The sequence below is a fragment of the Eptatretus burgeri genome, chromosome 15 (assembly GCF_056783735.1).
Source record: "Eptatretus burgeri isolate ZD-2024b chromosome 15, Ebu_testis_v1, whole genome shotgun sequence".
Lineage (NCBI taxonomy): Eukaryota > Metazoa > Chordata > Myxini > Myxiniformes > Myxinidae > Eptatretus > Eptatretus burgeri.
The window spans coordinates 7308248-7325514 of record NC_140975.1 but is presented as its reverse complement, the minus strand read 5'-3'; the positions used below and the strand labels follow the sequence as shown (position 1 = coordinate 7325514).

The 17267-nt window shown below is 45.3% G+C and overlaps 1 protein-coding gene across 1 annotated transcript in view; it reads left to right on the top strand.

The window, feature by feature from the left end:
• The window catches only part of LOC147011423 (uncharacterized), a 42799-nt gene extending 31885 nt beyond the window's left edge, over positions 1-10914 (top strand). The window contains exon 2 of the mRNA XM_085857873.1: positions 119-10914. Coding sequence (XP_085713999.1) covers positions 6805-7818 — 1014 coding nt within the window. The 5' untranslated portion in view covers positions 119-6804 and the 3' untranslated portion in view covers positions 7819-10914. The remainder of the gene's footprint in view (positions 1-118) is intronic.
• Positions 10915-17267: the final 6353 nt, after the last annotated feature.

Here is a 17267-nt window from a genome sequence, read left to right as displayed (position 1 = left end):
GTTGAGGTTGCTGCGTTGTCGGCTTCGCCTGAAGACGTTGGGTTGAGGTGGCATGTGGTGCTGCGGACACACGGGTTCGGCGGTGTCCATTTTCTGACTGTATTTCTGTGTCTTCCAGGTGAAATGAAGACCATTGATTGCCGGACAGCTGTTCACGCTCTTCCTGTCGTCGTTCTCACCGGGATTTGTTATCTCACCACATTGATGAACAAAATTGGTGATTTATCTCCCAACAGGTTGGCACGTGCTGGGGCTTCGTTTCACATTTTGATGATTCCATGCACCCACTCGAAATGACCCGTTCCACTGCTCGTGGCTCGTTTCGTTAGTCCGTGTGATACTCACTCGAGGATAAAACTACTGAAACGTCAATGAAGTTCGGAGATTCCGAATGAAATTTAACCTGAAAAAAAACAAAATACCCCATCCTGATGTGGCATTTAATGAATGAACGATGGAACCAGGTTCATGAAAATGGAGACATAGACGCGATAAAAAGTCGTCGCGGCAAACCTCCACACGAGGTGCAATAACAGCTAAATTAGAAATGGAACCAAAATATGCAGAACACAACTCACCACAGCACACTACAATACAACACACCACACCACATACGTCATGCTTTCTTTGCTTTCCACCTGCCTCTTCATCCCAGTGGCCCACCCCCTTCCCTGGCAGTCTCCATTTCTCCATAAATCCTTCTCTCCCGTTCACCCCTCCCTGCTGCTGGTAAATGAACAGCAGCGCGACGGGCCACGCGCACCACTGATTCGGATAAAACTGAGCGCGGAACGAACGCCACCACAGGTGAGATCGGGACCACGCGTGTTGTGCACGTGCATACGTTCATGCGTGTATGCCGGTGGCTTGTGTGCATATGCATACATGAGTTCATGATTTTGTGAGTGCGAGAGTTTGTGAGTGAGAGAGTTTGTTTATGAGTGTGAGAGTTTGCTTGTGAGTGCATTAGCATATCTGTGTGTTTGAGTGTGTTGGCGTGTCTGTGTTTGTGAGTGTGTTTGCGTGTCTGTGTGTTTGTGAGTGTGTTAGCATGTATGTGTTTTTGCGAGTGTGTTAGCGTGTCTGTATGTTTGTGAGTGTGTTTGCATGTCTGTGTTTTTGTGAGTGTGTTAGCATGTCTGTGTTTTTGCAAGTGTGTTAGCGTGTCTGTGTATTTGTGAGTGTGTTAGCGTGTCTGTGTATTTGTAAGTGTGTTAGCGTGTCTGTGTATTTGTGAGTGCGTTAGCGTGTTTGTGAGTGTGCCTACATGCCTGTGCCTGTGTTTGCATGTGCACTTGTGTGCTTGTGAATGTGTTGGCATGTTTGTGAATGTGTTAGCATGTTTGTGTGTTTGTGAGTGTGTTAGCATGTTTGTGTGTTTGTTGGTGTGTTTATGAGTGCATGAATTAGTGAATGCATTTGTTTGTGTATTCAGCTGGTGATTCGCTAGACTGTATACCTGTGTGAGTGATTGAGTAAATATATGCTTTCGTTTAAATACAGGACTGCATTGGTGTGTGTGTGTGTGTGTGTGTGTGTGTGTGTGTGTGTGTGTGTGTGTGTGTGTGTGTGTGTGTGTGTGTGTGTGTGTGTGTGTGTGTGTGTGTGTGTGTGTGAGAGAGAGAGTCAGCCACATGCTCAAATCAATCACTATATGCAGCCGTTGACCAAACTAACCCTGTATGCTACCTGAACGAACACGTACCTTGCTCGACGTTCACGTGATTGCTTACAAAACGAAAACAAGTTTTGATTGCCGAGTAGAATAGTGCTTGTGCTAACGAGTGGAATTATTTTCTTCTGGCCAACCAAATTTTTGAAATTGTTGCCCTGCAGGGCAACCCGCAAAGAAGTTAGCATCGAGCACTGACTTCAGTGAGGTGGTGACTTTGTGCCAAAAGACCTAAGATAATGCAATTCACTGAAGCCAAACCCAACTCGAAGGGCATGCGGTGGAGTGCAGACCTCGGCCACGCAATGCCTGATCCAGGAGAACATATCTGGCCCATTACATTTTTGAGATATCGTGCTACATATCGTTTTTGGCCCTATTTCTCAATGGTGAAGAATCACTTAAAAAATTCGATTAGTCGGATCTGGGTCTGGATCTTCACCAAAATCGAATCAGTTCATTCTTGTCACACACCCAAACTGTACACCAAATTTCATCCGGATCCGTCCACAGATTTTTGAGATATCCTGTACACAGCTAAACATGTGTTGTGTCCTGGGCTGTGTCATTGAAATCGTGTTGGTATGTCTCAAAGTTGGTACTTTGGGATATATTATTGTTATGTGGTATCTGTTATGCCTGGTGTTGGCTTAATGGTTAGGTTGATGGACTTGGGATCCTACGATCCTGAGTTCAAATCCCACTCGGTTGTTGAATTAATACCAGGTAGGGTTGACTCTGCCTGTCATCCTTCTGAGGTCGGCAAAATGAGTGCCAGCTTGCTCGTATCCTGGGTTGTCGTGGCGACCTGCCCAGGATTGTACCCAATAGCCAAGGAGACTGCTTAGGCAACACCAACGCTCTGCACAGACTATGGTCCCATTGGATGGAAGGGGTTCTGATTTTCCCTTTCTTGTGTTTGCTTCAATGAATGAATAACAACCTAAGTTTGCAATTTGTCTCGTTTGGCGACCTGCCCAGGATTGTCCCCAATAGCCAAGGAGACTGCTTAGGCAACACCAACGCTCTGCACAGACTATGGTCCCATTGGATGGAGGGGTTCTGATTTTCCCTTTCTTGTGTTTGATTCAATGAATGAATAACAACCTAAGTTTGCAATTTATCTCGTTTGTGATTCAATCCAAAATCAGGAAATGCAAAGATTATTTGGTTAACCAAGAATTACCTGGACAGCAACGACCTGCCACCTGTGTGTCCAACCATTTTCCACAACAACAATTTGAACTTGCGGACAATCTGACAATTTTATCGTGAAAACCACTTGATTTTGCTGCCTGGTGGTGTGTTTGCAACTACCTTTGTTGGTGCAAAGGGTTCTTGAGTGAAGCAATATTTGCATTGTATTTACATTGCATATACACCACATGGCTAAGAGTATGTGGACACCTGCTCATTCAAAATCTCCTTCCAAAATCATTGGCATTAATATGGAGTCGGTCCCCCCTTTGCTGCTGTAACAGGCTCCACTCTTCTGGGAAGGCTATCCACTAGATGTTGGAACATTGCTGTGGGGATTTGCTTCCATTCAACCACGAGCATTAGTGAGGTCAGGCACTGATGTTGGGCGATTAGGTCTGGCTCACAGTCGGCGTTTCAATTCATCCCAAAGGTGGTCGATGTAGTTGAGGTTAGGGCTCTGTGCAGGCCAGTCAAGTTCTTCCACACCGATCTCAACAAACCATTTCAGTATTGACCTCGCTTTGTGCATGGGGGCATGACATGCTGAAACAGGAAATGCTTTCCCCAAACTGTTGCCACAAAGTTGGAAGCACAGAATCATTTAGAATGTCATTGTATGCTGGAGCGTTAAAATTTCCCTTTACTGGAACTAGTGGGCTGAGCCCAAACCATGAAAAACCGCCCAGACCATTATTCCTCATCCACCAAACTTTACAGTTGGCACTATGCATTCGGGCAGGTAGCGTTCTCCTGGCATCCGCCAAACCCACATTCATCCGTCGTTCTGCCAGATGGTGAAGCGTAATTCATCACTCTAGAGAACGCGTTTCCACTGCTCCAGAGTCCAATGGCAGTGAGCTTTACACCATTCCAGCCAACACTTGGTATTGCGCATGATTTGAGGCTTGTGTGTTGCTGCTTGGCCATAGAAACCCATTTCATGAATGTATCGACGAACAGTGCTTGTGCTGACGTTGCTAACAGTTAGTTTGGAACTCGGTAGTGAGTGTTGCAACCGAAGACAGATGATTTTTCCGTGCTTTACGCTTCAGCACTTGGTGGTCCCGTTCTGTGAGCTTGTGTGGCCTACCACGTCACAGTTGAGCTGTTGTTGCTCCTAGATGTTTCCACTTCACAATAACAGCACTTACAGTTGATCTGGGCAGCTCCAGCAGGGCAGAAATTTGATGAACTGACTTGTTGCAAAGGTGGCATCCTTTGACTGTGCCACGTTGAAAGTCACCGAGCTCTTCAATACAGCCCATTCCACTGCCAGTGTTCATCTATAGAGATTGCATGGCTGTGTGCTTGATTTTTATACACGTCAGCAATGGGTGTGGTTGAAATAGCAGAATCCACTAATTAGAAGGGGTGTCCACATACTTTTGGCCATGTAGTGTATTACTATACCATGGTCTGATGGCTGTAAAGGTGAAATCACTTAGAAAGGCTAGATATATCGTTTTCCAATGGTAGTTGCGCTGATGAATCTTCGATCACATCATGGAAAAAATATGACTTTGAAATGCTTGTAGTAGTTGTGGCTTTTAATACAGACTAGACGACCCGTGAACCCGTTGGGTTCCCGTTTTGACACCGGCTGATAAAAAAAATCATTTAAAAAGAAAAAGAAAAAAGAAGATAGCTCCAGCGAACTATACCACTGAGGTTGTTTGCATTGATCAAATACTCCCGAAGAGTACTTCCCTGAATCGGGAATTGATTTTTGAATAATTTTTTTTGTTGCCCGATATTAATGAAACTTGATACTGCACACCGCAGGCGAATGGTGAGTGAGGTGACCCTAAAATTATTGTGCTATCGTGTACAGTTATGGCTGTATTTCGGGAATATACATACATACATCCAAACATACGTATATACAAGACGAGAGTTTTAGTCATATATAGATGATAAGAAATGCGATTGACTAATATATCTCTTCAAACTCGACCTCATTTGCTATCGAAACAATCAAACTCCTTTAGATCTGCTTTTTTTTTCACTTTTATTTTCCTCTTTGCCTTCCTGTCTCCTCACTACACAAGCTGTCTGCCTTCAAGACTTGTCTTGCACATCATACAGCTACTCAGCCCACAGCCTCAGCTGTCACCAATCGGCTTCCCAACCCTCTTTTCTCCTTTTCTTCTTCACTATGGGAACGCATAAGGGAGGGCATGGCATGTCCAGAGGCCCAGCGGGATCTCTCGCTCTCTCTTCCTCCGCTTGCCAATTCTTTTGCTGGCTCTTTTCTCTCTCTCCTCTTTTCTCTCAATTTTCTTTCCTTTTTTTCATCTTTATTAACTTGCATTTTTTTCCTTCTTCCTCTTCAAGTGTCTGCTTCTATTTACGTTTGATCTTGATCTCGTGGTGTTTCCTACCTTTAAATTCACTCTTAGCTTGGCTTATATTTGTCTTGTATAAACTTGTTTGTATTGCTGATGAGAAACTTAAGACTGAAAAAATAGTATAAAGGCTTGTTATTGATGAAGGGCTTTTCAAACCCATGTGAAGGTTGCATTTACCTCCTATTTTGAGTGGTGTTTCATTTCCTGGACATTACTGTATTTCTCTTTTCCTACCATTGTAACTATGGCAGCCAATTGTAAAATAACAAAAGTGGGCTTGTATGGGACAGTTGCCACATCACTTTAATACTGCATGATGAATTCTTGTTTGGGGATTGCGTAGGGTGAGAGTGCAACTTAACCACACCCGAGATGATGATCTCCTTTAAAACAGCTAAAACTGTCATGCTTATTCAATTTCCAACTCCAGACTGATTTCCAGGTAGACCTACAGCAAATTTTGTTTTCTTCCTTACTTTTTTAGGTCATCTCTACCGAGATGACCGATAAAGCCGGACCAAATGTTCGTCCGTCCGTCCATCCATCAATAATTTTTCTTTCCTATCTTGATGAAACTTCGTATGTGGGTAGAGGTCGATGAGTGTTGCACAACGATATAACTTTTGTCTGGGGTCAAGGTCACGATGTCACGTAAGTTATAAAAATAGCCATTTTCAAAACCTATCTATTCTGCCATTCCACAAGATATTCGGCAACTGTTTATTGATTATGATAGTAAAAAATATTATCTTGTATCTAACCGGACAGATTTTTGAATTTCCGTCCTGTTTGGCCGCCACGTAACCTGGAAGATGGTCAAAAACACCTCCCGTCAAAAACACAAAGAAAACTTTTTACTTCCGATCTTGATGAAATTTGGTATGTGGGTAGAGGTCGATGAGTGATACCCAACGACATATTTTTTCCCGGATTCGAGGTCAGGGTCAAGGTCACGAGGTCATGAAAGTTGTGAAAGTCGCCATTTTCAAAACCTATCGAGTCTGTCATTTTAGGAGATATCTGGCAACGGTTCATCGATTATGATAGTAAAAAACATAAAGATGACCGTCACCCCCACACAGGGGTAATTTTTTTATTTTCATTTTAAAATCTCTCCCTCACAACTCCTTTTCCTCCTTCCACATTTTGAGAATTCTTCAGGCCCTGCAAACTCACTGGCTGCTTAACTTGTTACCACTTGATTGCTATAATATAGAACTTTGCTTTAAAATCTGAAGTCATTTCATTCATATGGAACTGAAGAAACAATGACCAAATGCTAATTGTACACAATCATTAGAATAATGATTGAAAATGATTGTCATGACATAAAATATTCCTATCGTCAAGTGATCAGTTTAAGCCTTCATGTCAGAGTAATTAAATCTGAAAACAAAACAAGCACTACATCCATTCCCCCTTTACCCCACTCCCTCCACAAAAAAGTCAAACATTGCATCCCTCAAATAAGCGGCATGCCACAAAGATAGGCACGCCGAGCCGTGGCGAGGCGAGACGGGCACGCCGTGCCGCGGCGAGGCGAGACGGGCACGCCGTGCCGCGGCGAGGCGAGACGGGCACGCCATGCCGCGCCGAGGCGAGAGGGGCACGCCGTGCTGCGGCGAGGCGGGCACGCCGTGGCGAGGCGAGGAGGGCACACCGAAGCAAGGAGGGCACGCCGTGGCGAGGCGGGCATGCCGCGCCACACCATGCCACATGCGAGGAGAGGCGAGACGGGCACACCATCCCGCAACAAGGAGAGGCGAGGTGAGGGGAGACGCGCACATTGTCCTGCGACGAGGAGAGATGGGCACGCCGTCCCGCGACGAGGAGAGGCGAGACGGGCACGCCATGCCGCGCCGAGGCGAGAGGGGCACGCCGTGCTGCGGCGAGGCGGGCACGCCGTGGCGAGGCGAGGAGGGCACACCGAAGCAAGGAGGGCACGCCGTGGCGAGGCGGGCATGCCGCGCCACACCATGCCACATGCGAGGAGAGGCGAGACGGGCACACCATCCCGCAACAAGGAGAGGCGAGGTGAGGGGAGACGCGCACATTGTCCTGCGACGAGGAGAGATGGGCACGCCGTCCCGCGACGAGGAGAGGCGAGACGGGGACACCGTGCCGATGCGAGGCAGGCACACCATGCCGCGGAGAGGCGAGGCAGGCACGCCATGCCGCGGAGAGGCGAGGTGGGCACGTCATGCCGCGGCGAGGCGAGGCGGGCACGCCATGCCGCGGAGAGGCGAGGTGGGCACGTCGTGCCGCGGAGAGGCGAGGCGGGCACGCCGTGCCGCGGCGAGGCGAGGCGGGCACGCCGTGCCGCGGCGAGGCGAGGCGGGCACGCCGTGCCGCGGCGAGGAAAGACGGGTACGCTGTGCCGAGGCGAGACAGTTACGCCGTGCCGAGGCGAGGAGGGCACGCCGTGCTGTGGCGGGGCGAGGCGGGCACGCCGTGCTGCGGCGAGATGGGCACGCCGTGGCGAGGCGAGACGGGCATGATGTTCCGCGGCGAGGCGAGACGGGCACGCCGTGCTGTGGCGAGATGGGCACGCCGTGCCGCGGCGAGGCGAGACGGGCACGACGTGCTGCGGCGAGGTGAGGCAGGTACGCGTGGCGAGGCGAGGAGGGCACACCGAGGCGAGGCGGGCACGCCGTGGCGAGGCGGGCATGCCGCGCCACACCGTGCCACATGCGAGGAGAGGCGAGACGGGCACACCGTCCCGCGACGCGGAGAGGCGAGGTGAGGTGAGACGCGCACACTGTCCTGCGACGAGGCGAGGCGAGGAGAGATGGGCACGCCATCCCGCGACGAGGCGAGACGGGGACGCCGTGCTGATGCGAGGTGGGCACGCCATGCTGCGGAGAGGCGAGGCGAGATGGGCATGCCGTGCCGATGCGAGGTGGGCACGCCATGCTGCGGAGAGGCGAGGCGAGATGGGCATGCCGTCCCTCGACGAGGCGAGGCGGGAATGCCATCGTCGATGAGGCGAGGCGGGCACGCCTTCCCTAGGCGAGGCGAGGCGGGCATGCCTTCCCTAGGCGAGGCGAGGCGGGCACGCCGTCCCTCGACGAGGCGAGGCGAGACGGGCACAACATCCCGCACCGAGGAGAGGCGAGGCGAGATGGGCACGCCGTTCAGCGACGAGGCGAGACGAGAAGAAGTGGGCACCCCCTCCCCGGAAACGTGTAGAGAAGAAACGGGCACTCCCTCCCCTGATACGAGATAAAATATCATGCACTAGTACCTAACACTTGAACTAAATCCCAAAATTTCATGAAATTTCTCCACCTCTCACATGAAGGAAATAATTCACTTGACGTTGAATATTTCAAGTCATTGATGAAATTACGCTTTTCCGAAATATTTTAATTACGAAATGAAATTCCGTTAAAATTACGTTACGCTTAGGACGCACCTGTGTGACCACTCCTTGGCTGTTTTCACAAGATCTTGGCTATTCGTTGTTCACCTTGGCGTCTTGGTTTTCTATTATATAGGTTTTCTTGGCGTTTAGGTTTTCTGTTATCATCGCTTTTCCGAAACCTTGTGAATTCTTGGCTTTTTTTCATTGGCTCACCTTGGCATTTATGAAAATGAGGAGTGGTCGGTCACACTGTGACGCACTCGTGACGAGAGATTTTCATTACATGTTTACTTTTTCACATTTTTTTGTTTTTATTTTTATTTTTCATGAATGCATCTGCTCCACCGAGTTTCCCTTTTTGTGGTTTAAATTAAGGGCTAATGTGCCATCGTGTCCATCTCGTTTCCTCAAAAATGTTTTAATTCCTTTGCTGTTGTGGGTCATGTTCTGATGCTGTGCACAATATTACTGAATGTACGAAGAAATTTATCATATTATGAAATTCCCGTTCCCTCTGAGAACTCAGCAAGTATACAAAATTTGGTGGAGATTAGCCTAGCCATACAGGCTTAAATCATGTTAGCTTCCCACCCTCACCGGGGTGGAGAGATTGTTTTTGTGCCCACAACCTGACCATGGGTACCCCCAACATGTATACAAAATTTGGTGGACATTAGAACACACACACACACACGCACACGCACACACACACAATGAGTTCCCTTACAAAAAACTTGAGCGCAGGAGAGAAGGCCATTACACCTATCAAGCCTGCCAATTGGTTGCCAACCAATGTGCTCCATCCTTTTAAATTCTGAGTATCAAGCAAGGAAGCAGCACGTACTATTTTTAAAGTCTTTGGAATGAGTGTGCAGGGTTCGAACCCCCGACCTCCCAGACTCAGAGCAGATATTCTAGCCATTACATCCTGAGTCTGGTTCGAGTTGCATTCATCTCGGGAGGGGTTTTTTGTTTGTTTAATTGACAACTGTTAATGAAATTTTTTATGCAGTGTCACCATCAATAACACTCTTGTGTGTGATATTTTAAGATATCGGGTGTAATATTTCACCATTCCTCATTCAAAGCCAGTGCGAATCTAGTTGGCTCTCTGATGGGTGTAGTAAAAAAAAAAAAACAACAGTTTTTCATTTTTTTTTTTTTTAGGGAGAATGGAGAATTGTCCTTGCTGTGATTTCACTGATGAGCACAGTATCTGTATTTGTTTTCACATTTCGGTGCAAAGAAACAAATTCTTTAACATTGAGAATTTTCAGATTATCAACGAGCAATCACTTGCTTTTGCCTTCTTCAAGAACTATGCATCTGGACATTTTTCATAAACTTTGAGCCAGTTTTTTTTTCCGAAATGGCATCTTTCGTTTCGAGAATCCATGTGGAGTAAAGTTATTGAAATGTGTAAGCTTGTTGGTGAAAAGGAGAACACAGCACAATGATTTCTTGCTCGTGTCACGTGTTTCGAAACGCCCTCCTGCGCTATCACACGGATTTTCCTCAGGTCGGTGAACGGAGCTGAGATTTATGATATTTCATAAAGGAAAACCAACTCGGGCCACGCCACGCTGCGCTGTGACAGTAAACACGTCCCTCCTACCATGGTGGCAGAGCCAACTCCACGACGTTCCTCATTAGCATAACCTATCAGGTCATCAACAATGTCATTAGTGATATCAAATGGACAGAGAATGACTGCAATCCATTTGTCAGCACGTGAGACTCCATCAATCACCACTTCGAGTGTGTTGGATGTAGAGAGATGAACACACCGGCACAATGTAATTGACGTTACAATTGAGCAGATTTGACACAAAGTTTGCTGATCGAGCAGCCACCTTGGAACTCGAGCAAACGATGAGATCAAATGATACTGGCATGTCCAAGGCCAGTTCCAAAGTAGACAACTGGACTCTTGTATACGGCTTACACTTAATGCAATGGACCAATGAGAGAAGTTGGACAATTTGAACAGATTTCCCTACCAACTCCACAACCCTTTTCTGCTCGTCCTCAACACGACTCTCCTCGCAATGGTCAGTCATTTCTTACTCTCCCTTAGTATCCATTCGCTTTCTTTTTCATTGCCTGCCCTGCTATTTATTATTTGCTACTAACCTTCAAGTTTAACCAGTGCTGTTGCATTTCAGACGATGCTTCATTGTAATTTCACGTCGGACTGTTCGACAAGCCAAGCGATAAAGTGAAAAGAATCCGAGCTGACAGATCGTCAGGATAAAAGCAAAGGCTGGAAATGTTTGTTCTTTCTATTTCACTACCATTCCTCTCAAAATAATGTTTATTTTCCAACAGTGGCTTGCTGGTGTATAGTTTTCTTTTTTACCCATTTTAATTTATTTGCTTTCCAACCCTTTGCATGATGTCCTGAATTTTTTCCCCCCATTTTTTTTTCCTCTCCTGCTGTCTCCTCCCCTGCCACCCTCATCCCCTATCCTCCATCCCCTACTCTGCACCACCTCCCCTCCTCCCTCCCTTTCGCTTTCTACTGTTAAAGGTTAGGCATGATGGATGGTGAGCAAGAGCCACACCGCCCCTGTCTCTGTCTGTCTCGCTGCCTGTCTTTTTTTTTTGGTCTGTCTGTCAATTCACTCTCTCCTTCTCACTCACACAAAGGTTAGCAATGAAGATAAAGAGGAATGAATAACAGGAATAAATGTGAGGGATGAATGAATGAAGATTAAACGTATAACCAGCTTCAGCGACTGCGATCATATTTAGCTCGCACTGAGATGATTAAGGTGGTGACCTCGACTCGTTCTTTATATAAAATATTAATTATCTTTAATAATACATGATTAATAGCTTATGAATCAACACCATATGCTCGTTGTAATGGCTACGTCTCTATTTCTTTTTTGTTTATTTGATGCCATCATGGATGGAGGAATTTGAACACAAGTGGGATAAAATTGCCTTGTGTAAAGAAAAACGTTGAGGAACACATACATTGCAATTTGTCATTGAAGACTCGACTCCATTCCACCGAGGTCTTGCAGGGTTGCTAAGTTGATGGTCCAAAGCCGTTGCAGTCGAGGAGAGCCGTCATCGCTGTAGTCGTCCCACACGTTCTGTTTGAGTTCCACCAAGACATCGAAACAGGACGCCGTGTACTCTTTTGAAAAGTATCACGGGGTGCTTAAACCCAACCATCGACCGTGCGTAAACGTACGCCCTATGAATGTTCCCTCCCAGTGATGGTGTTCTCTGGCAAGTTCACCACAATGTACACAACTCACTGCTGTCTCTCACTTAAGTGTTTGTCAATTCAAGCTAAACAGCAGGTAGATCCTAAATCGTATTCAATGGTCCCCTAATCATTATGTATCCACTTTGTGGATATTACCTTATAATTCAATCAAAAACCGAAGTCTTCATGTTTACTGATACGAATTAAGCCTTGCTCAAAGCCTCATAGAAGGCCTTCACTAAACTGAATGGTCTACACAGGTGTTTCTCGGGGACTGTCATAGGCAGATACTCTTGGTAGTTGTGGTTTGCATGAAGGTGAGGGGAACCACATAGAAGGTGCTTTAACCCTTTGAAAGAGACTGGCTATGCTTGATAAGCAAAGTTCTGCACTTTGGAAGTTTCATTTTCTGTTCACATTCTTCTCCCGAAGCATCAATTTCTGTTCCGGTAATGCTTACAATAAGCGTCTGGTATATTAGCTCAAAGTGGTGTTTCTATTATTTCTCAGGAAGAGATGTCACCATATATTGATACCACAGATCCCCACCCAAAAAGGGAAATGCACGGTGGTCACATGGATCGTAAAAGTCTTCATTCACACCTTTCATGGACACCGCTGTCTCAGACAATGTATTCATCACTAATACACCAAAGTTTGTGCAAGAAGCCATTTCTTCCATCCCTTAAACCTGGAGGGTACTATGAATGCAATGGTGTGGCAGTTACAAAAAAAGATAAAATTATTGGTGACGATTGAAAGAATTCAGAAGAAATCAAATTCTAAACAGAAGGAAGTTGGAAAATTCGTAAATACTCAAGTCGCTAGCAACTATCAAGGCTTCCAAGCAGCAAGGCGAAGAGTTGAAAGAAGGAATCACGAGACCCATTCAAATTAAATTTTTGAAACCGGCAAAAACTGGAAAAGTTATAAAAAGCTGTTTTTCTTGTTAATATAAATTGGTTGTTTGGTTGCTAAGGAAGGATTCATGGGGTATGGTCACGAGTGTTCAAAGCATAATCACTATCAATTATAAACTATACAGGAATACATCGCTAATCGCTGCCCTGTAGAAGTTTTTTTTTATTGTTATAATTTTTTATATGAGGTTTAAGGCTCCTAATGGAGCTGCCACTCACACACATGGACATATTTATGAGACAAACACTAAACACAGCCACTGAGCTTGTGGAAAGTGCCGTCACTTCCCAGTAAACTCTTGAGTACTGGCGACGCCGCTTTTCTCACCACATTCAGCAGGGCATTTCCTCAAGAGGAATTTCGTCCTCCTCATGTATGCCAACCAATGGGGATTGTCTGTGCTCTCTCCATTTAAATGCTGAGTTTTAAAAACTATGGTTTTTAAAACCTTCTTTAAAAAAAAAAAATTCGGTTTTTGAAAAAGCAAGGAATCAGTAAGTACAATTGTTTTTTCAAGTCGTTGTTATGACTTGGTCAGGGTTTGAATCTTTGACCTTGCAGACTCAACCAGACTCTTCCCAGACACTCCAGCCGTGACACCACCAAGTCTGGTAAAGAGCTGCTAATGTTGATTTGTTATGGAGCTCTTTGTCCTGGAGAAAATTTTCACTAAATAAATTAAGAAAATCCATAACATGTAGCCACTCCAAGTAAACAAACCTGCTGCTATTGCTTCTACTGTGTGCAACTGCTCTGAGCCAATCAGCACTGTTTACTCCACCTTGGTTTTGAAGCAGAATGAGTCTCCTCCAGAGTCGGAGTGACAGTAATCATTATTTTTTATCGATATCTGTACATGTTTTGTGTTTTTGTTAATGATGTCATCATTATAATAACTTTTAAAAATTTATTTATCTAATATATAAAGCTCATTCGAACCACTGATTCACTGACTGATTGATATTAAAAGATAGGTACCTTCTGGGTGATGTAGAAAGCTGAAATTTTGCATGCCGATGGACATCAAAGCCGATACACCGGGAAAAATCACTAAACCATCGGAAAGCATCCGTAAATGGAAATATAAATGAACGAAAATAAATAAATGAAAATAATGCAGGTGAGCGACCTGAGACAATGGGGAAGCATAGTTCTTTATTGCTTACAATGTGTAAGCATACCCCACTAGTTAAATAATATATTTTCCATCTGTTTTATTGTTAGCGCTCTTTCCAATACCCCAATGAAGCACTGATATACCACTCATATGTAATAAATAACGCTGTCGGGAACGCATCTCTATATAACCAATGGAATAATGATGCCTTTGAGCGCATTTTCAATTCACGCTCTCTTTTCCAGGAATGCATCCTGAGCGCTAAGCGAGGTACAGTAATACTGTACACCAGTTTAGCCTGTAACCTATAGATACCAGTTTTATACGTTGAACATCCCAATGTCGAAAAATCGCTAAATTTTGATTGGCCTGTGCCAGCCATTATAATTTAGCAGTATACTTTTTTGCAAACTCGAAATGCCCTGGTCCACTGATGAAGTCTCTAAAATTTCGTTTTGATTGGTTCAGTGGTTCTGGAGATCATTTCAAAAAATAAAAAATCCAATATGGCCACCAAGCCATTGGACCAAATTGGCTTTGTTGAGAGGGGGTGCACTGGATCTCGTGATTTGTAACAATTCTGTGATGTTTAAAGTTTATTGGTGTGGTGTCTGTGAAAAAGTGTTTTAAAATATGGCTGAATAGTGATAATAAACCACCCAGCAAGAACAATAGGCTTCCAGCCTTCCTGACTTGGAAAATGAACCAGAACAAAAAAAGAAAGAAGGGAATAAAAAATCCAGTAAAGATAAATGTGTTTTACAGGCTTGGATATTATTTCCATAAAGAGAGGAGGAACCACTCATAAGGAAGGGTGGATGTATGTAGACTCGATAAAAAACCCAACCAAAATGAAAGAGAGAGTGGGGGAGAGAATGAGAGACACAGAGGGAGAAAGAATGAGAGAGAGAGAAGAGAGACACTCCAAAGAGTTTGGGTAGTGATCAAACCCACATTTTTAAAGCTTCAGTCTTGCACACTTGTTTCTCAATTGAGAAATGCCGATTTACATTTTTTTTTTAATCACCAATGTGACAAAGCAAACACTTGCACCCTCACCAAGGAACAAAGCACATGGTCTTTCAAGACCAGGATGCATGACCATGCAGTACACATATACACTGCATCCCCACAGCCGAAATGTCTGGTCATACAAGGAGGGGATTTGTGCCTTGTGGTTTCATCGGCAAAGCAAAAATGAATTCGTAATGCGAGCCGCTTGGTGAGGCTTGCACACCGTTTGACTTCACAGCAGATGAAGGGTAATTTTTGGAAATGTTTTATTTGCATTTTATAAACCATTGTATCATCACCAATGCCACATTGGAGAGAGGATAATGTCATGGCAAAGCCTGTCTGTGGGCACCATAATGTTATTGATGGATCGGAATCATTAACTGGGACAATGACTGTATTGTACATGAACATCTGATTTCTCCGTACTCTTAACGTGAGCAGCATTACAGAACTACCAGATTTTCTGAAATGGAAGCAGAAATGTCTCATAGCTTGTGTCCAGGTATTAGTACATTGCTGCACTATCAAATGCATTTTCGATTCCCTCTACCCAACTTCAAACAATCCGAGCTCTTTCTCTTTTTCTCTCTCTCTCTCTGTCTCTCTTACTCCCCAACCTCCAGCCTCCAATTCCTCTCCGTTTCCGTCTCTCCCTTCGTCCTGCATCCCCCAACTTCCCTTCCTCCTCTCAATCCCCAAAGCCCCAGGCAGTGCTGACAGCAGGCCAGCCAGTACAACTGATCAGAGTCTGGCCCGGCCTCTCTGCTCCCAAAGGCCCACCCGGCCCTTCGCCCACGGCTCTCCGTCGCATGCATACTAAGCAGGCAAGGAAAGGCAGGGAGGTTGGGAGAGTGAGAGAGAGAGAGAGAGAGAGAGAGAGGGAGAGGGGGAATGGGAGGGAAGGAGGGAAACAGAGCGAGGGGACGAAAAGGTAAAGGAAGAACTGTGAAGTAAAGATGAGGACAATTGGAGAAGGAAGGACCACAGAGGAGAATTGATTCGGGCAGATGCACAACCAATGAAGAACTAAAATATCGCTTGCGTCCTGAGCAACATGACCACTGCAAAGGAAAGATTTTGAGCTGATGTATTTTCATCCTTTTCATGGATGTTGTAGGACCTTAATGGCTGTGAGGGCAGTCATGAGGATCATGGCTTCCATTGTTGAAGATCCTCAATCTATGATAGGCCCACTGATCACCTCAGCATTTGGACGAGCGGCCATATGTGAGAACAATACTTGTTCCCAGTGGCCAGCTTGCTTACTTTCAAAGGTTCAATGAAAGTCCAATTATAAATTAAATCTAATTAAGTTACCTTTCTTGCCAGGGAAAAAATTAATTCTTCACAATGTTGGTTCTGGGGACGGCATTTTGGGAGGCTTTCATCCTTCATGTGTGATTCGCCATTAAGCTGGATGTCCTGTCTGCAAACAATAGTGATTGGATGTTAATGACCCTTTGGTGTCTTCGGCAACGGCGAGGAGAGTTATCGCTTATGGTACCCAGAACGAATTACAAATTCCTGCCGAAATGGCCTTCAGTTGAACGTCAGGCCTGGCCAGCCGGTTCGTGAAAGATGGGACAAAAACGTCCACGGCTGACCCCACAAGAAGGTGGGATTAATTGGGGTCGTTAAAGAAGTGGAAGACATCCCTCAGGTGTGATCGAGGCGCAGAGACGTCATGAACAAGCTTGAAAATGAGAGCCGGCTCTGTTATCTAACGAGTGCGATAGAAGAGATATATGGATATGGATATGGATATATATATATATATATATATATATATATATATATATATATATATATATATATATATATATATATATGTGTGTATGTATGTATACGAGGTGTGTTCAAAAAGTATCCAACCTTAATTTTTCGTTCGTAAACAAATAAAGCTAGGGAGGCGTGGTTTGGTGCACGTATGTAGGTGATCCGAATTCGTATGCGTGAATATTTTCCCGCCTGCAGAAGCTGTCAGTTGCCGACAGACCGCCGATGAGTGAGGAAGTGTAAGTGAGCGCCGTCGGCTTTTCGTTTTTGACAAAATGACGGACCACTGTGGTCTCATCGCCAGTGATCACTGTGTTGAAGAAGTTGGGATCGCTGTTCACAGTCTCCAGCATGTCCTGTGCGATCTACAAACGGAGTTGCTTCTGCTCGATCGTTAGCAGCTTTGGCAAGAACTTCGCTGAGATACTCCTTAAGCCCAAATGCTCAGTCACAATGGAATGAATGGATCTAATGCTGACGCCCGCCTCATCTGCAAGTTCTCTTATCGTGATTCGACGATCCTGCATCAGCAGGGTCCTCACTTCGTCAATGACGATCCCATTTCGGGATGTTGAGGGCCTACCAGAACCTGCTTCACTTTCCACTTATGTGCGACCATCTTGAAAGCG